This window comes from Pseudorasbora parva, chromosome 6 (genome assembly GCF_024679245.1).
Source record: "Pseudorasbora parva isolate DD20220531a chromosome 6, ASM2467924v1, whole genome shotgun sequence".
Lineage (NCBI taxonomy): Eukaryota > Metazoa > Chordata > Actinopteri > Cypriniformes > Gobionidae > Pseudorasbora > Pseudorasbora parva.
In genome coordinates, this window is record NC_090177.1 from 3824983 (window position 1) to 3846993 (window position 22011).

At 39.5% G+C, this 22011-nt stretch overlaps 1 protein-coding gene across 4 annotated transcripts in view; it reads right to left on the reverse strand.

The window, feature by feature from the left end:
- The window catches only part of LOC137078226 (serine/threonine-protein kinase DCLK2-like), a 52220-nt gene extending 32062 nt beyond the window's left edge, over nt 1–20158 (reverse strand). The window contains exons 1-3 of one of the 4 annotated variants that reach the window (XM_067445365.1): nt 18494–20151; nt 9796–10145; nt 1637–1769 (exon numbers count right to left, since the gene is read on the reverse strand). In XM_067445365.1, the coding sequence (XP_067301466.1) occupies nt 1637–1769; nt 9796–10145; nt 18494–18905 (895 nt within the window). In that variant the 5' untranslated portion in view covers nt 18906–20151. Of the gene's footprint in view, nt 1–1636; nt 1770–9795; nt 10146–18493 lie in introns of all 4 variants that reach the window. The other 3 variants (XM_067445366.1, XM_067445367.1, XM_067445368.1) reach the window with 3 other exon arrangements.
- Nucleotides 20159–22011: the final 1853 nt, after the last annotated feature.

Sequence of the window (22011 nt, forward strand, 5' to 3'; positions counted from 1 at the left end):
AGCACTTACAACCCGGTTATGATCCACAAGTGCGAAATGTGTAAAACTTGCAATGAATCCCCTGGTCTTAAGATTTTGTTCAGGAGTGTATATTATTACAATTTAAAATAGTTGGTTTTCAATGTATTAAATGCTTTTTAATACTTTAAATGCTGATTTATTTCTGTGATCAAAGCTGAATTTTCAGGTTCCTTCCTCCAGTCTTCAGTGATCATGATCCTTCAGAAATCATTCTCAGATGAGGAAAACCAATGATTTTTAATTGTAATAAAATGTTTAATCGTGATTAATCGCAGTATGCGCAAAATTCAATAATGAATATTAAAGTACTGCTAAATGAACAAAAGTGCAATAACATATGATAAATATCAACTTAAACATTAATTTAATCAAATTAAATTGGTGGTCTACATATATTGATTGTGTAGTAATATTCTCATCAGTGTTCTGTCAGCTTTAACATCGGCCGACTTAAATCTGCATATTTGTGATATTCACCCCAGGGCGTTATTTAATTTTATAAAGGCCATTTTTTAAAATCTTATTAAATGTAGGCATCATCTTTCATGTTAAATTCTTACATTTGATTAATAAATTCAGTTATAATAGTAAAAACTTTAAACTAAAATTTAAACTGCAAAAAATACAGCTGCAATAAATAATGTTATAAGATTGATGTTCTCAATAAAACATGCAATCATACTTTTAAACATAACCGTCAATAGGGGGCAGCGAGTGATCGTCTTCATGAGTGAGTCATTGAGTCGTTTATTCAAATGATTCATTCAAAACGCTGAATCATTCAGTAACAAAACACCGCGGTGAGCGTTGCTTTCCTCTGGAACTATTTTTGTCGGTGAAATGGAACAAAAGGCTGTTTGGATCTAAAATGTAAGTAACTTAATATTAATTAGGCTACTTGTTTATTGAACTAGGCTACACCATTCATGCTACACAATTCACGATTGCAAAGTCGACTTGTGTTATTAACAATATCATAAATCATAAATATCAACAACTACAGAAAGCTCAGTTTTCCCTCAGTATGTTTCTTCTGTGAGTTTATATCGCTGCTCAGTTGTTTTGATTTCTCCACGAATGTCTCTCACAAAGAGACCGGCAGCGCGAGCCTCAACGCGACTAACGTACCAGAGGCAGAGATACACTCATCAATCGCTGATTACATTGAATATAATAAAAAAAAAAAAAAAAAATCGGAATCATTCTCGCGTTTCTGGTTATTTTAATATTTTATTTGTCCCAGACAAAGAATGCCAAGCCCTTGGCTTCGGCTACAGACAGCGCTGTATTCTCCTGACCAATGGTTTGTCTGTGTGTGTATTCAGAGGCAGAGCAACGGCCTTTCAATATAATAATAAATAACTACGTTAATGCGCGATAAAATAATTTTCGGCGTTAATTAATTAATACGTTAACGCGATAATAACGCGTTAACTTTCCCAGCCCTAATAACCAAATATTATTTTTTTTCCCTGTATTTTTGATCAAATAAATGCAGGCTTGATGAGCAGAAAAAACTTCTTTCAAAAACATTACAGATAGTAATGTGTCTCAACTTTTGGCCTGTACTGTATATATATATATATATTTATATATCTCTCATGATCCGCCTCACCATTAACGAACGCGGCCGCCGCAGCCTTCCCCGCGTGTCCAATGGCAGCGTCGTCCTGAGCGTAACGAAACTTCTCCAAACCGCATGCGATGAAAACATCATCATCGCCAAAAAAATCCTGCAGGTTCGTCAACTACAGAGAGAGAGAGATTTTAATAAATATATAATGCCAAAAGTATTGGGACACCCCTTCAAATCACTGAATGTTCAATCTCTTCATGGCCACAGGTGTATAAATCAGTCACGCTTCTCTGTTGGACAATCCCATGGATGAGTCTGGGTTTGGCAGTCGCCAGGAGAACAGGACTTGCCTGACTGCATTGTGCCAAGTGTAAAGTTTGGTGGTGGTGGGGGGGGGGTTATGGTATGGGGTTGTTTTTCAGGGGTTGGGCTTGGCCCCTTAGTTCCAGTGAAAGCTAAACCTTGAGGAAAGCCTTCCTAGAAGAGTTATAGCTGTTAGAGCTGCAAAGGGTGGGCCGACTCCCGGATTAAAAACAGGATGTATGAGAGTATGCATTTGTGAGTGTGAGTGTGTGTGTGTGTGTGAGTGTGTGTTTGTGAGTGTGTGTTTGTGAGTGTGTGTGTGTGTGTGTGTATGAGTATGTGTGTGTAATTGTGTGTTTGTGATTATGTGAGTGTGTGTCTGTGAGTGTGTGTGTGTGTGTGCGTGAGAGTGCATGTGAGTTTGTGTGTGTGTGTGAGAGAGTTTGTGTGAGCGTGTTTGTGTGTCTGTGTGTGAGTTTGTGTTTCTGTGTGTGTGTGTGTGTGTGTGTGTGTCTGTGTGTGCATGTGTATGTGTCTGTGTGCGTGAGAGTTCATGTGAGTTTGTGTGTGTGTGTGTGTGTGTATGTGTGCATGTGCATTCGTTTGAGTTTGTGTGAGTGTGTGCGTGTTTGTGTGCGTATGTGTGTAAGTGTGTGTTTTGTGTATGTCTGTGAGTGTTTATGTGTGTGTGTTCGTGCGTGCGTGAGTGCATGTGTGTGTGTGTGTTTGTGAGTATGTGTGTGTAAGTGTGTGTTTGAGAGTGTGTTTGTGAGTATGTGAGTGGGTGTGTGAGTGTGTATGTGCATGAAAGTGCATTTGAGTTTGTGTGTGTGTGTGTCTGTGTGTGAGTGAGAGTTAATTTGAGGTTATGTGTGTCTGTGTGTGAGTGAGAGTTCATGTGAGTTTGTGTGAGTGTGTGTGCGCCAATGTGTGTGAGTGTGTGTTTGAGAGAGTTTGTGTGTCTGTGTGTGTCTGTGAGTGTTTATGTGTGTGTGTGTGTGTGTGTGTGTGTGTGCGTGAGAGTGCATGTGTGTGTTTGTGTGTGAGAGTTTGTGTGTCTGTGTGTGTCTGTGAGTGTTTATGTGTGTGTGTGTGTGTGTGTGTGTGTGTGTGTGTGTGTGTGTGCGTGAGAGTGCATGTGTGTGTTTGTGTGTGAGAGTGTGCATGTGTGTAAGTGTGTGCGCGTGTGTGTGTTTGTGAGTGTGTGTGTGTGTGTGTGTGTGTGTGAGAGTGAGTTTGTATTCGGCTAATAATATTATAAAATAAACATGTCACCAATATTACACATGACACAGCACCGTCAGAGAGCGAAGTGTTATGGGGAAATGAATGCAGTGTAAGCGGACCAGCCGTCACTGAGCCATCACTTAGCTGTGTGTGTGTGTGTGTGTGTGTGTGTGTGTGTGTGTGTGTGTGTGTGTGTGTGTGTGTGTGTGTGTGTGTGTGTGTGTGTGTGTGTGTGTGTGTGTGTGTGTGTGTGTGAAGGGAAAGCCCTGCAGTGAGAGGCGTGCCGCATACAGATCAACTCAAATGAACCGGGGGAAGTGCAGGTTACCAAGGCAACCAGCCTGCAGCCAGACTCGCCAGGAGGAGGTGGAGACACACACACACACACACACACACACACACACACACACACACACACACACACACACACACACACACACACACGCACACACACACACACACACTCACGCACACACACACACAATCACCCCATCACGCTCAGACAGCAGTGTAAATTACTGCCAGTATCGGTGCAGAAACAGAGAGGCAGACAGGACGTCCTGAAGGGATTCAAGCGAGACAGACACACACTGCAAAAAATGCTCTTCTTACTCAGAAAAATGTTTTAAATAAAACGACATAAGATATTTTTTCTTGTTTTGTTGAAAATAAAATCAAAATGAAGAGAGTTTTTACCCAGAAAAACAACAACAAATATCTTATGTCGTTTTACTTATCTAGTAAATGCATCTTGATTTAAGAATTGTTAGATATTTGGACTGTAAACAAGACAAAATTAATAAATAATAAGAGCATTTTTTGCAGTGCACTCACCCGGACACAATGAGAAAATCTCGTTCATTATTCATCATCCATCAGCCGTCATTCACACATCTGACCTGTCATCATAAAACACGCTTATGATGCTTTGTGTGAGGAACAGACTGAAATATCAAGATTCATCCCGTACTGTATACACAAAATACAAGCTTATTAGTCTGTGCATTAAACATATACATAGTAAGACAAGTCGAATATAAGGAATAGTTCATAATAATATACAAAACAAAAAATAACATGTGACCGATATTCCTCTATCTGTGGCGATAGCCAACAATACATCGAATGGGTCACAATTATACATTTTTCTTTCATGACAAAAATCATTAGGATATTAAGATCATGTGCCATGAAGATATTTTGTACATTTCCTACTGTAAATATATCAGAAACATATTATTATTATACATTATAGAGTCTTTTCTCAATATTTAGACGTTTTTGCACTCTCTGAATATTGTCCTGTCCTAACAAACTAAACATAGTTCATTTATTCAGCTTACAGATGATATATAAATATTAATTTCTAAATATTTACGCTGGTTTTGTCGTCCAGGGTCACATCCGCTGCAAAAAATGCTTTTCTTACTTAGTATTTTTGTCTAAAAATTCTTACATTTAGAAACATTTAGTAGACCAGTAAAAATTATTGGCTTGTTTTGGGAAAAAATACTCAAAATGAAGAGAGTTTGTGCTTAAAATAGGCTAAATAATCTGCCAATGGGGTGAGAAAAAGAGTCTTTCTTTTTGAATTAAGATAATTTTTCTGACCCCATTGGCAGATAATTTCTCCCAAAACAAGACAATTACTTTTGCTTGTCTAGTAAATACTTCTTGTTTTAAGACGTTTGGACTAGAAACAAGACTAAAATACTAAGTAAGAAAAGCATTTTTTGCAGTGTGATGTCGGGAGGGGATACTTGTTAATGACCTGATTAAAACATCAGAATATGAGGAACATATTGAATGTTTTTAACCCTCTACGGACCTTAGGCACAAAACTGTCCAAAAGCATTTTTTTATTTATTTTTAAAAATACTTCCCTTAATCTGAGTGGTACAAGACTTGGCTACTTTTTCTAAGTTTGTCACCTGAACATAAAAAAAAATACAGTGACTTGATTTTACAATGTTAGGTGGTTGAAAAAAAAAACTCCTTAATTGGGCCTTCGTGGACAAAAATGTCCACCCATAGGAATTAATGGGAATTTAATAGATTTCAGAGCTTTTTCATTTTTATTTGTCCAAAAAAAAAAAAAAATCCAACACAATGATGATCATACATACACAGAAATGAAGGTGTGAGTCTGTACAACATTCTGAATGTGGCAAACACTCACACATGCATGCACACACACACACACACACACACACACACACACACACACACACACACACACACACACACACACACGATCTCCTACTTTGTCATTTTCTTATTGCATGGTTAGATTTTTCTAAGCATGTTTTGGCATATTTCTATAGCCTAAAACAACAAAAAAAATGTTTTTTTTTTTAAATTTACAATTTTAACTTGTGATAAAAAGTAAAATTTAAGAGGTTAAATTCGTTAAAACATTGGTTTATAGAGTTCAGCCTTCATGCAGCTATGCATATTGCAGCCATTGGGTACTATTATTGCCATCTAGTGGCTACTGAAAATTGTTAATTTTATACCAACATAGGTCACCAGATGTCACCAAAGTCATCACATTTTTAGGGTTTGGCTCTCTGAACATACTGGAATTGTTTGTTTCACTAAAATTAAGTTACTAATAAATATATAAAAATAAATATATAAAATAGATATGTTTTACATAAAAATGGTACTTTTAGTGATAAATAAATTCAAAAATTCAAAAAAAAAAAAAAAAACTGCATCAATGGATAGTTTTTATATTATTGAAGATATTGATATAACATTTATTTAAAAACATTTTTTGAGGTCACACCTCAGACCCCCGTGGACAAGTGTCCACTAAGGACCAATTAAGGGCAGTTAAGTGAAGGTCTTTTGTCCGTAACTTTTTTTGTGTTCAAGATTTACAAAAAATATGTAATGAGAATGTACAACATTTACATTTTACATTTATGCATTTAGCAGACGCTCTTATCCAAAGCAATTTACAACTCAGGAGTACAGGAAGCGATCCGAGAGACACAAAAAGTGCCCTAAATACCAAGATTTGTAAACTACTCAGAGTAGCAAAAACCAGAAAAGGGAAGAAGAAAGTAGAGCTCACTCGCTGTGATCCATTGAAAGTCAGCCCTCGATCCAGGAAGAAGATGTTTTTTTTTTTTTTATTATTATTATGTAAGATTAAGTCCTCATGGAAGAGATGAGTTTTTACCTGTCTTTTGAATGAAGCGAGTGATTCTGAAGCGTGCGTATGGTGGACGGAAGATCGTTCCACCAACCAGGAAAAATGAAAGAAAAAGTTCTGGAGAGGGATTTCATGAATCAACATGAATCCATTTTCCAAACCATGTTTTTGTCTTAAGCCGGGTGCACACTGTGTGATTTTGGCCACGATTTGGCCGTCTGGGACAAATTTAACAAATCCTGAAAGATTCCTCTGATCCTAGGCTAAAATCTGACATCTTTGGTCGTTAGTTTGACATGTTCACCGGCAGCCGATTAATGAGCTCTGCGATCAAATTTTACCTCAGACGAAATTCTGGCAGTGTCAGAAGATTTGGCACAGAATCCTGCAGTGTGACTTCTCCTACGACGACCGTCAAATATCTCCGTTTTTCAAGACAAACTATGACCAAAACGAGAGCTAGAGATTTCTTTGTAGCCAGCATTTCAGTCCCGCGTGTAATGCAGCTCACTGTCACCGAGCGCGTCATTCACTGATGATATAAAACTCCGGCTGAGTTTTCTTGCGCGCGTCCGTTTTTAGCGCGCCTTAACTATCGTACAGTCTGGCATTAATGTCAACTGAGATCTCTCAGTGTGACATGGCGATCATGTTCGTACAGTCTGACAAGGGACATTCGCAAAGGATTTTGAAAAATCGCACAGTGTGCAGGACCCATTACCCTGATTCATTATGGTTCTCTTATAATAAGTGTTTATATTGGGACTATTTCAGGCCAGACTGGTCGGTCCCGCTGCGGAGGAGCACAGTCCCTGCGTGATCCGCCATAGACATAAACAGAGAGAAGTAGCTCCGGCTGTAATGTTCTTCCGCAAGACGCATGCAGTTCTGTTTATTAACCACTAGAGTGCAAAACGTTACGGACTGCAGCTGTAAATATGAGGCGAGTAAACGATCATTTCTGGGCGAACTGTCCCTTTAATTATTTTGGCTGATTTGATGATGCTTTCAGCGACTGATAAGAGTGCAGAGAATGAAGGTATGGTGTACCTAAAACAGAAGAAAAAAAGTCTTCGCATTTTTCGCATTATCAAAACAATCACACAGATTTTTCACGAATTCACGTTTTTGTCGTTTACCCAGAGACGATAACGGTATTGCTTTAAAACTTGCACACTTTCTGAACCGTTTTCAGGCCCCCAAGCGCCGTTGACATGTGAATTAACGACCAAAACACAGAGTTTACCGTTTTTAGTTGAAAATTATGTTGAGTAAACAGAGCAAAATCTGAAATCTCTTCTATATAATATTGTGTTGATGCTCAAGTTTGAAATACTAAAGTTGAGTATTCTTTATATATATTATATATAATACAACTTGTATTATTTAGTAAATACAAGTTGAAATACTAAAATGACTAAAACTGAAATATATTAAAGCTACATAGAAATATAAAATACAAAAACATAATGGAAAAAAAACTATCATTAAAATGAAAATATAAAATATAAAAGCTATTTCAAAATAATAATATATAGTTCCAGTCAAAGGTTTGGAAACATTAGGGGTTTTAATGTTCTGAAAATAATCTCACCAAGGCTGCATTTATTGGATCAAAAGTACAGTAAAAAAATCTGAAATTCAGGTGAAGTGAATAGCACTGATAATCTCTTCATCACGGCTCCTGTTAGTGGGTGGGATATATTAGGCAGCAAGTGAACATTTTGTCCTCAGAGTTGATGTGTGTGAAGCAGGAGAAATGGGCAAGCGTAAGGATTTGAGCGAGTTTGACAAGGGCCAGATTGTGACGGCTAGACGACTGGGTCAGAGCATCTCCAGAACTGCAGCTCTTGTGGGCTGTTCCCGGTCTGCAGTGGTCAGTATCTATCAAAAGTGCTCCAAGAGGAACAGTGGAGAACCGGCCACAGGGTCATGGGCGGCCAAGGCTCATTGATGCACGTGGGGAGCGAAGGCTGGCCCGTGTGGTCCGATCAAACAGACGAGCTACTGGAGCTCAAACTGCTCCACAAGTTAATGCTGGTTCTGATAGAAAGCTGTCAGAATACACAGAGCAGCTCAGTTTGTTGCGTATGGACCAGTCAGGGTGACCTCTGACCCCTGACCCCGCCGAAAGCACCAACAGTGGCACGTGAGCATCAGAACTTGACCACGGAGCAATGGAAGAAGGTGGCCTGGTCTGAGGAATCACGTTTTCTTTAACATCACGTGGATGGCCGGGTGTGTGTGTGTGTGTGTGGCTTACCTGGGGAACACATGGCCCCAGGATGCACTATGGGAAGAAGGCGAGCCGGCGGAGGCAGTGTGATGCTTTGGCCAATGTTCTGCTGGGAAACCTTGGGTCCTCCATCCATGTGGATGTTACTTTGACACGCTCCACCTACCTAAGCATTGCTGAGACCATGTTCAGCCTTCGATGGAAACGGTATTCTGGTGGCTGTGGCTCTTCCAGCAGGATAATGCTCCTGACACAAAGCACAAATGCTTCAGGAATGGTTTGAGGAGCTCAACGAGTGTGAGGCGTCGACTCGGCCTCCAGATTCCCCAGATCTCAATCCAATCGAGCATCTGTGGGATGAGCTGAACAAACAAGTCCAATCCATGGAGACCTTGCAACTTACAGGGCTTAAAGGATCTGCTGCTAACATCTTGGTGCCAGATACCACAGCACACCTTCAGGGGTCTAGAGGAGTCCATACCTCGACGGGTCAGCAAAAGGGGGACGACACAATATTGGTGTATTTTACAAACTTTCCTGTTCGACGTGATTAATCGACTTGACAGCATTTAAAAATGAACCTGAACCTGCTCTACTGATAACAGAAGTTAGTGTTCGAGCTTTTATGTTTGTGTAAAATAAGTGCATCTACAAAAAAAAGTAAAGTAATTCTTAATTGCTCTAACAACTTTATTATATTTTTCATCCCTTTGTAGCACTTTGAGATTTTCCTAAACCTGTCCCTAAACCTACCCATCATAAACACACACACACACACACACACACACACACACACACACAGACACACACACACACAGACACACACACACACAGACACACACACACACACACACACACACACACACACACACACACACACACACACACACACACACACACACACTGCCCCTAAACCTACCCCATCACAGGATACATTCTGCATTTTTACTTTCTCATAAAAAATCTCACCTCCTGTGTGATTTATAAGCCTTTTGTAAAGTGGGGCCATGGGTAATGTCCTCATATTTCACCCTCTCCTGTAATACCTGTGTCATACCCATGGCATTATACACACTTGTGTCCTCATATGTCACAAAAACAAGCGCACACACACTTTAAATTGTAAAGCACTTTATAAATCAAATGTATTATTATTATCTGCTGTGATGATCTGATCTGATGTGTGTGTGTGTGTGTGTGTGTGTGTGTGTGTGTGTGTGTGTGTGTGTGTGTGTGTGTGTGTGTGTGTGTGTGTGTGTGTGTTTGTACCTGTTTGCCGTCCAGCGTGTAGAGTCTCTTGACCACGCCCGAGTCCAGTTTGATGGCCTCAGTGATGTCCGCGAGCACCTGGTCAAACGAGTGCGCCGTCTTCTTATTCAGCAGAATCCTGACGGCTTTCCGTGGCTTCACGCCGCTCCGGATCACCGTCACCAGTTTGGGTTTGATAAAGTCTTTAGACTCCCCCACTCGAGGAGGCCCGGGACGCATGACTCCGCCTGCTGGCCCCGCCCCCACGCCAAGCCCCGCCCCCGCCAGCCGCGAGCCCCAGTTCGGGTTGACGTTCTTGGTGTAGTCCACCTTCCGGTAGGGCTCGTTCGAGGCGCACACGTAACTCTCACCTGCGGATGGACAATCACAGGTCAAACTGGGGTCCGGGGCGTAATGGATTTTATACCGTACAAACTGTACATTCTATCCCCTACACTGCCCCTAAACCTACCCATCACACACACTGCCCCTAAACCTACCCATCACACACACACACACTGCCCCTAAACCTACCCATCACACACACTGCCCCTAAACCTACCCATCACACACACTGCCCCTAAACCTACCCATCACACACACTGCCCCTAAACCTACCCATCACACACACACTGCCCCTAAACCTACCCATCACACACACAGACACACACACACACACACACACACACACACACACACACACACACACACACACTGCTCCTACCCCTAAACCTACCCATCACACACACACACACACTGCCCCTAAACCTACCCATCACACACACTGCCCCTAAACCTACCCATCACACACACACACACTGCCCCTAAACCTACCCATCACACACACACACACTGCCCCTAAACCTACCCATCACACACACAGACACACAGACACACACACACACTGCCCCTAAACCTACCCATCAAACACACTGCCCCTAAACCTACCCATCACACACACACACTGCCCCTAAACCTACCCATCACACACACACTGCCCCTAAACCTACCCATCACACACACAGACACACACACACACACACACACACACACACACACACACACACACACACACACACACACACACACACACACACACACACACACACACACACACACACACACACACTGCCCCTAAACCTACCCATCACACACACAGACACACACACACACACACACTGCCCCTACCCCTAAACCTACCCATCACACACACACACTGCCCCTAAACCCACCCATCTCACACACACACACACAGACACACACACACACAGACACACACACACACACACACACACACACACACACACACACACACACACACACACACACACACACACACACACACACACACACTGCCCCTACCCCTAAACCTACCCATCACACACACACACACAGACACACACACACACACACACTGCCCCTTCCCCTAAACCTACCCATCACACACACACACACTGCCCCTACCCCTAAACCTACCCATCACACACACACACTGCCCCTACCCCTAAACCTACCCATCACACACATACACACACACACACACACACACACACACACACACACACACACACACACACACACACACACACACACACACACACACACACACACACTGCCCCTACCCCTAAACCTATCCATCACACACACACACACTGCCCCTAAACCCACCCATCACACACACACACAGACACACACACACACACACACACACACACACTGCCCCTACCCCTAAACCTACCCATCACACACACACACAGACACACACACACACACACACACACACACACACACACACACACACACACACACACACACACACACACACACACACACACTGCCCCTTCCCCTAAACCTACCCATCACACACACACACTGCCCCTACCCCTAAACCTACCCATCACACACACACACTGCCCCTACCCCTAAACCTACCCATCACACACACACATACACACACACACACACACACTGCCCCTACCCCTAAACCTACCCATCACACACACACACAGACACACACAGACACACACACACACACACACACACACACACACACACACACACACACACACACACACACACACACACACACACACACTGCCCCTTCCCCTAAACCTACCCATCACACACACACACTGCCCCTACCCCTAAACCTACCCATCACACACACACACACTGCCCCTTCCCCTAATCCTACCCATCACACACACACACTGCCCCTTCCCCTAAACCTACCCATCACACACACACACTGCCCCTTCCCCTAAACCTACCCATCACACACACACACTGCCCCTACCCCTAAACCTACCCATCACACACACACACTGCCCCTTCCCCTAAACCTACCCATCACACACACACACTGCCCCTACCCCTAAACCTACCCATCACACACACACATACACACACACACACACACACACACACACACACACACACACACACTGCCCCTACTCCTAAACCTACCCATCACACGAAACATTCAACATTTTTACTTTCTCAGAAAAACTTTATTTAGTATAGTTTTTAAAGCTATTTGAATTATGAGGACATTTGAAATGTCCTAATACAAGTGTAATACCCGTGTAGTTATACAAATTTGTGTTCTCATAAACCACATAAACAGGCTCACACACACACACACACACACACACACACACACACTGCACAAGCAACTAGAGTTCATTCCCTGGAAGTGAAAATGCTGACGCAGTGATTGATGCACTAATCTGACCTCCCCGATCGCCATGGCAACACGACCCCGGAGGTCAAATCAGCATCATTACGTGCCAGGTGTGAATGTGCACATCTGTATTTTTAATACTATAATCCACAAGCTCACGCCACAGACTGAACGTCCTTGTGCGTCTTCTTTCCTGATCGGGCCAAAAATAAACCAAAATCTCTATTTCTGCTGATTCAAACGTCAGCTCAAGCTCAAGGGCTCCAGATGTTGGAGAAAACATCAGCTGAGCGAGTCTCCCGCACGTGTCTCCGTTATTTTATTATATTTTAATTATTTTTCCATTGTTTTACCAGGGTAGTCACATTGAGACAGTGGTCTATTTATTAAGTGAGCCCTGGCCAAAAAGGCAGCAGCTAAAAAACATAAAAACAGAGATGGACACAACATAAAAAACATTAAAAAAATGTTGGTTTAACTTAAAAAAGTAAGTAACCTGGTTGCCTTAAAATTTTGAGTTCATTGAAATTAAAATTTTGAGTTAATACAATGAACATTTTTTGAGATTCGACAACCTTTATTAAAATATTATTAACAGATTTTGTAAGCATATTGGGTAATTGTGTGTTTTATTTGTGATGACGCAGTGAAGCCAAATTGTGCTATTTTCATGATTTATCACATTTTTTATGTGGTTCAGACACAATAATATTTTGAGTTTCTATTTATTAAACAAATTTCTATGGAAGTAAAACTGTGCCACTGGATTTTGAATTCTAATTTTTAGCACTGAATTTTGTTACATCGAATTTTTAACACTGAATTTTATTTTGCATCTAAATCAGACTTTGAATTTTAAAAGCCATCGAATTTCTAGCTCTGTTTTTTTTTGCCTATGACATTTTTTCAATGTTTTAAAAAAATTCAGTGTAAAAAGAAATTCAACGTCTCAAAAAATTCAGTGTAAAAAAATTCAACGTCTCAAAAGATTCAGTGTTAAAAAATTCAACGTCTCAAAAGATTCAGTGTAAAATAATTCAACGTCTCAAAAAATTCAGTGTAAAAATATTCAGAGTCAACATCCGGGTAACCAAGGAGAAGCAATCGATCCCTGTATCAAATCATCCAACATCCAGCCAATCATTTACGCTCCATTGGTCATGAGTAAACTCACTGAAGCGCCATCGTGTGTGTTCTGAGCCATGCTGCTGAGCTCTGGAGCTCACCTGAAGTGAACTTCCCCGCCAGTGCCGTTTCTAGGCATAGGCAAACTAGGCGGTCGCCTAGGGCGCCAACAGTTGGGGGGCGTCAATGAGCCCCCGCCCCAACAAGATTTTTTAGTTATTTCATATATATTTTATTATTAATATTTCGTACTTTTGCTATTTCAAGGCATTATGATTAGTTGCGATTATTGGAGTGAAGTCGCCATGGTGATAGTGGAGCTGCTGTAATGAAATGAGATCATGTAGAGGGCGGCAGGGAACGTCGTCATCCGTGGCGTTGTAACGCTTGTGTCCGAGTGAAAAATGTGGATAGCTCACTTAATGTAACTGGAGTGGATGCAAACACGGAGGCGATTAACATCAAACAGATCGCACTTTATTCCCCGCTGAACTCTCATCACAAACTCCCTTTCCATCCACATCATTACTTAATAAAACAAAATAACTGACTGTTAGCAACAGAAAACAGAAAATAATCCCCACACATGGGAGCTCAAGACTCAGTGCGCACATACACAAAATGCAGACTTCGTTTGCAGGGAGCGCGCGCAACTCTTAAAGGGGCCACACTATATTTCTACTCGTTACAGCGTGCTTAGTTTCATCATCATGAAAAGGTCAAAGCCATCAGGGGCTCAGTATCGTAAAAAGAAAGCGAAATATACAGGTATAGCCTACTTATTGGTTTCTTGTTCTCTACTAAGCTGGTCCCTCTATCGTAACGTTGAGCAAAACATTACACTGAATATTAGTACTGGACGGACGACACGCCATGCTCATTTCAGGTGCAGAACATTATAGCAGTTAATTTGAATAATTTTTTTTTACATCAGAGATAGCTGTTTAGTGTAAATTGATCAAGTAGGCTAATACTGTCATAACCATGGGCGTCACTAGGCCCTTTTTTATGAACTTATGCATCAGCCCCCCCTAAAAAAATATGTGATTAACCTTTAAAACATGAAACTGGCGCAAGGCTTCAGCTACTGCTTCGTCCCGTCTTTTAGTCTTTGTGTCAGTGTGTTCTTCAATCCGCAGCGGCGCCGAGTGACATGGTTTTCAAGCTATTGTTATCTAATTTTTTGGCCTTCAGAACATCTTAAAATACACATATGTAGATCATAGAAATCAAATTTTTCTCGGGGGAGCATGCCCCCGAACCCCCCAACATCTGTGATCTCAGAGATAATAAACCTAGCTACATTATTCGATTAATGCATGTACAATATGAAATAAGGAAGTCATATTTACTTAATAAGTTGAAGTTTAAAAAAAACGGGGGGGGGGGGGTGCAACATATGAATCTCGCCTAGGGTGCCAGAAAGGCTAGAAACGGCCCTGTTCCCCGCCTTCCTGTTTCAGCGTCACATGACCAATGGAGCGTAAATGATTGGCTGGATGTTGGATGATTTGATACAGGGATCGATTGCTTCTCCTTGGTTACCCGGATGTTGACTCTGAATATTTTTACACTGAATTTTTTGAGACGTTGAATTATTTTACACTGAATCTTTTGAGACGTTGAATTTTTTAACACTGAATCTTTTGAGACGTTGAATTTTTTTACACTGAATTTTTTGAGACGTTGAATTTCTTTTTACACTGAATTTTTTTAAAACATTGAAAAAATGTCATAGGCAAAAAAAAACAGAGCTAGAAATTCGATGGCTTTTAAAATTCAAAGTCTGATTTAGATGCAAAATAAAATTCAGTGTTAAAAATTCGATGTAACAAAATTCAGTGCTAAAAATTAGAATTCAAAATCCAGTGGCACAGTTTTACTTCCATAGAAATTTGTTTAATAAATAGAAACTCAAAATATTATTGTGTCTGAACCACATAAAAAATGTGATAAATCATGAAAATAGCACAATTTGGCTTCACTGCGTCATCACAAATAAAACACACAATTACCCAATATGCTTACAAAATCTGTTAATAATATTTTAATAAAGGTTGTCGAATCTCAAAAAATGTTCATTGTATTAACTCAAAATTTTAATTTCAATGAACTCAAAATTTTAAGGCAACCAGGTAATTTTTTTTCTAAATAATTTTTTTACAGTGTACAATTAAAGGGTTAGTTCACCCAAAAATGAAAACTGGATGTTTATCTGCTGACCCCCAGCACTGTAAAAAACACAACTTGGAAAAAGTTGAGAAGACTGATTTTGTTTTGTTGGTTCATTTTGTTTCGTACAAAAAAAAAATTCTTAGTACTAATTTCCACTAGCTTTTTTGGTAAATAACACTGTAAAAATTATTTAGAAAAAAAAGTTACCTGGTTGCCTTAACATTTTGAGTTAATTTCTGTAAAGGGATGTCTGTTGGTTGTGCCCACTGGCAATTGTGGAGTCGTTCCCAGACCTATAAAATAAAATTAAATAGTGTATATCTACAATAACGTTACTGGCTATTCTATTATTATTCTTATTATTATTATTAATAATAATACTGTTGTTAATTATTACTAGTACTACCACTACTGCTATTATTATAATCATGAATACTACTATACTTATACTTGTCATAGTAAACCTCTATCACAACTACTACTACAACTATTATTTATTATTATTACTAATACTATTATCGTTATTATAGTTCACAGATGATACAGCTACTATTACGATTGTTAACATGAATACTATTGCTATTACTACCACCTCTGCTACTATTATTTTTGTTGTTATATTTATTATTATGATGACTATTGCTACTACAACTTTATTATTACTATTTTCTTCCCCCCTTTTTTCCCTCTCCCTCTCTCTCTCTCTCTCTCTCTCTCTCTCTCTCTCTCTCTCTCTCTCTCTCTCTCTCTCTCTCTCTCTCTCTCTCTTTCTCTCTCTCTCTCTCTCTCTCTTTATCTCTCTCTCTCTCTCTCTCTCTCTCTCTTTCTCTCTCTCTCTCTTTCTCTCTCTCTCTCTCTCTCTCTCTCTCTCTCTCTCTCTCTCTCTCTCTCTCTCTCTCTCTCTCTCTCTCTCTCTTTCTCCTCTTCTGTAAGTGAATGTATATCATTGATCCCCTACCTTGTAAAAGTTATTATTTTGTAAATTTGCAATTTTGCTCAATAAAAAAATAAAAAAATAAAAATAAAATTTGAGTTAATACGATGAACATTTTAGAGATTCGACAACCTTTATTAAAATATTATTAACAGATTTTGTAAGCATATTGGGTAATTGTGTGTGTTTTATTTCTGATGACGCAGTGAAGCCAAATTGTGCTATTTTCATGATTTATCAAATTTTTTATGTGGTTCAGATACAATAATATTTTGAGTTTCTATTTATTAAACAAATTTCCTTCATTGTATCAACTCAAATTTTTAATTTCAATAAACTTAAAATTTTAAGGCAACCAGGTTACTTACTTTTTTAAGTTGAACCAACGTTTTTTTTTTTTTTTCTCATCTGAGAATGATTAGTGAAGGATCATGTGACTCTGAAGACTGGAGTAATGATGATAAATTCAGCTTTGATCACAGGAATAAATCACACTTTACTATATATTCACACAGAGAACAGATGATTTACGTTATAATAATATTTCACAATTTTACTGTGTTTTTGATCAAATAAATGAGCAGAAGAGACTCTCAGAAATATTAAAAATCGTAATTATATTATGGAACCCTGTCTGAGGTGCTGAAAGTGGGAGGGGCCATTAATATATGAATATTGATTAATAATTAATACACGCGATGATTACAACACAAACCCTTCATCTTTAAGAACATTACAGTAGACATCAGTAAAAGCGGTTTGAGCTGACAGCAGACGTGAATAAGCTCAACGTCCCGTTAAGCGGCGTTAAGTGCACACACACACGCGGTAAAGACTGATGGTATTGATCGTGTGTGTGTGTGTGTGTGTGTGTGTGTGTGTGTGTGTGTGTGTGTGTGTGTGTGTGTTGGGATGAGACTGATCAATCACTGATCCACATCCACTCACAGCTTTAGTCTCGCTCAGCTCATACTTTGGGGAAACACATTATATTGTGTTCTGCATTAAATAATATGCCAGTTTAAGTACCATTAAAACCTCCATGAACTGTGACAATTTGACTAAATTCTCATTATTGCTATGTATTTGTATGTTAATTAACACTAAATATATATTAAAACATAACATAATATTGTATATTATTCTTAAAATAATAAAAATAATATTGTATAATCCTTTTAAACAGATATTTTTAATATTACAGGATATATATATATATATATATATATATATATATATATATATATATATATATATATATATATATATATATATATCCTGTATTATTAAAAATATTTATCTGTTTAAAAGGATTATACAATATTATTTTTTATTATTAATATATATAATAATCTGTATCTGTTTAATGAGAATACCAGTATGTAGTATTATATGGAACTATATATATATATAGTATGTCTATATATAATTTGCCATTTATTATTTGTAGTACACACACACACACACACACACACACACACACACACACACACACACACCTCATTTTTGTATTATTGATAATATTACACGGAGAGAGAGATGTCACAACACGCTTTTAATATGTATACACTGGTTGCAGGTTGGAACCCCTTAATGGTACATATAGGCTCATGGGTCTTAATTTATCACACACACATATATATCTATGTGTGTGTGTGTGTATATAATGTCACATATATGTGACAAATGAAGACCCATGAGGCATGGACCGTTAAGGGGGTTCGAACCTGCAACCTCCCCGCCCTTATATGGCCATCGTGCCTCGGAGTGACCCTCCGCTGATGTTCCCGTGAGTGTCTGACCTTCCACGAGCTCCTCCAGGCTCGCGATCTTCCTCGTGCCGTCCGCGCTGTAGATGTTGCGCACACCTTGCGGCAGGTGCAGGTTGTCCGAGAGCGCGCGCGTCAGCTCGGCCAGCAGCGCGTCCATTGACCTGAAGCGGTCGTTGGACACCGCGTACACCAGACCCTTGAAATACCGGTCGCCGTTCCGGTAAAACCGAACCTTCTTGGCTCGCTTCTCGGAGCTGAGCGCCTGGAGCGTGCGCGTCCGGTAGAAGCTGCAGTTGGCGCTGTGCGCGGGACTCGGTACCAGACTGCTCGCCCGGGAGCCCTGCTGCGATCCCGAACCGCCGGACACCGCGGCGCGCTTGGATCGGCGCGCCTTGTCCCGCTCGTCGAAGTGCTCGAGCTCGATGCTTCTGCTGAGAGACATGCTTCCCCTCCCGTTAACCGACTTCGCAAAGGTTCCGTTTCTATCCTCCGCTTTTTATCGTTAAAGCGCGCTATTGTCATCAACCCGAGCGGACGCGGCGCTCTCCCCGCTGCGCGTTTACCGGGCGCATCATCTATATCAACACAAAAGCAGCGCAGCGCCCGGCGTTTTTTTCCGCGATCACACGCGCGTAAAACCGCTCGCGGCCATCCGAGTAGACTAGAGGATGGGGATATTCCCGATTATTCTGATAGTCTCTAAATTCGGACGGCAGCTGTTGTCTAAAAAACATGGACAAGCAGGAAAGTCCGCGTTACTCCATTGAGACGCTGTTAAAAAAAAAAAACCCGATCCGCCCTAAAACGAGAGCGGTGTGTGCGGTGTTTAGGCGCGCGCCGCGCTGTAACCGGGCAGCATGGCCGTAGACGGGAGCGCGCAGCCCTTTCCTCCACCTCAGCGCGCGCGACCCCACGCTGCAGGTGTGCGATCGCGGGATGTGGCGCGCGCCTCAGACTCTTCCGCGCGGTCCTAATGCCGTCTGTCAAAGTGGATCAAAATTGTGATGTTTGACATTTCTATTTTTAAAACATAAAAGCAGAGATGTATTTTTATATTCTTATTTGAGTCACATTTAACTGCAAGATTGTATAATTTTTTTAATACTCTGTCCAGTGCGCCTCGTCCATCTGCGTCCACCAGAGGGCAGCCACAAGTTTTATACAATTGCTTAAAATTAAAATAATAACAGTTAGAGAAACCTGACACATTTAAGGGGCAAATTCTCAGCTCAGATCTGCTTAAAACATTCTCAGCCTCACACTTTTTGCAAAACACTACACACACTTCTCTACATTAGACAGAAATCTAACATAATGTCACTTTGCCGTGTCAGGGCTCTTCTTTCCAAAATAACCAGAGTCGGGGAAAGTTACACAATATTGCGTTACTTAGTTAGCCTACTTAAAAAAAAAAAAATGTGTTTATGCATTCCTTTTATCCCCTGGGCTGGGCTTGTTTTTTATTTATTTTTATTTATCCTTTATTTTTTCCAGGAAGGTCCCCTTGAGATTAAAATAAATATTTTCTTCCAGGGAGTCTTGGCCAAGATGGCCGTAATAAAATTTCATGTATAACATGTAGCACACATGATAAATTGTAACCAGTCTAAGTTAAAACATTCAACAAAAATCACAAATTAATTAAAACAGCAACATGATTCAATCTTTTTACACAGCAATAATGTTTGAACATATTCAAAGAAGGAATTGTTTCCAATGGGGTTGTAATTTGACATTTATTCCACACCATGGAGCATAATTACACTGTAAAAAATTACTTAGAAAAAAGTTACCTGGTTGCCTTAAAATTTTGAGTTCATTGAAATGAACATTTTTTGAGATTCGACAACCTTTATTAAAATATTATTAAAAGATTTTGTAAGCATATTGGGTAATTGTGTGTTTTATTTGTGAAGCCAAATTGTGCTATTTTCATGATTTATCAATTTTTTTATGTGGTTCAGATACAATAATATTCTGAGTTTCTATTTATTAAACAAATTTCCTTCATTGTATCAACTCAAATTTTTAATTTCAATAAACTCACAATTTTAAGGCAACCAGGTTACTTACTTTTTTAAGTTAAACCAACAAAAACCAACACATTTTTTTTTACAGTGTAGAGAAATATGATTTTCCATGCTCTGAGTGTACCGTGTGTAGGCGACTAATAATTTAATCCAATTAGATTATTAAATAAAATGTTACATTTGCCCCAAAATATATTACTTTTGTTATAAAAAAACAAACGTTTGTTGTTGTTGTTGTTATACACTAGTCTTTTATGTCTATGTCAAAAGAACTATAGTCTAGTACCATAGTTTTTTCGACATAGACATAAAAGACTAGTGTATAACAACAACAACAACAAACGTTTGTTTTTTTATAACAAAAGTAATATATTTTGGGGCAAATGTAACATTCTTCAGCAATAAAAACAAAACTATCTAAAGTCATTTTTGCTTATGGTTTAACTAAATCACTGACGGTCAGCAGCAAGACATTGGTCAATAAAGTGAGGTTAAATGCATTAAAATATATATATATATATATATATATATATATATATATATATATATATATATATATATATATATATATATATAGAAATATATATTAGCATATTTAATTAGTGGAGGTTTGCATAGTATTGTATTGCATATTATGAATTTTGAATTTCACTGTTTTTATTAATTTTGAGGAACAAAATTAGTGAGATGAGTGAAGATTAGTTTACACACAACGCCTCTGCACTTTAGATTTTTCTCAACATAGGGACAAGAGAGTTTATCCGTAATTAAATGCCAAAACAAAGTAACTTGTGTTACTTATTTGAAATAGTTAATTTTGTTGTAAATTTAGATGTTTTCATGCCTGAGGAAGATCGAAAGATCGAAACGTTGCAATGAAACAATAAATCTTTTTAATTGCGAGTTGATAGTGTGCGGGACTTCTCCTTTTCATTTGATGTAAATTTAAACGTTAAAATAACGGGGTTTACGTAATCCTGCTCATGCGGTGTTGTGTTATTTCTGTCACGTGTGCTCCTGTAGTCTTGACTCCACCCTCTTTGTCATCTAATTAGTGATTAATTTTCTCCACCTGTTGTCCTCATTACCTGCCTTGTTTGTCTCCTCTTTAATCTCCTTCCATTTTCTGTCCTGTGCCGGTAGGTTGTCTTTCTTTTCCTGGGGTTCTGTTACAAGTTGCTTTTTGTTATTTTTTTTAAATAGATAATGTCTCATTTGCATATGTAAACATGACATTTCAGAAAACTTGTAATACAATTTTTTTTGCTCTTATTAAAAATATTTAGGGTTACACAATCTTGAAGATTCGGATCTGACATTATGATTCATAACCGTGCAAATCTTTATTTGACAGCTCCTCGATCATGCACCTCCGGGAAGCGATATCTTTTTGCCCAGGATGGTAGGGGAAGGTAGGCCTACTGCCTTTTTCGTCTAAAGCCCCTTTCACACTGCAAGTCGGACCCGCAATATTCCCGGAGCATTGCCGGGTCGTCTTCTGTGTGAAAGCAACCGCGT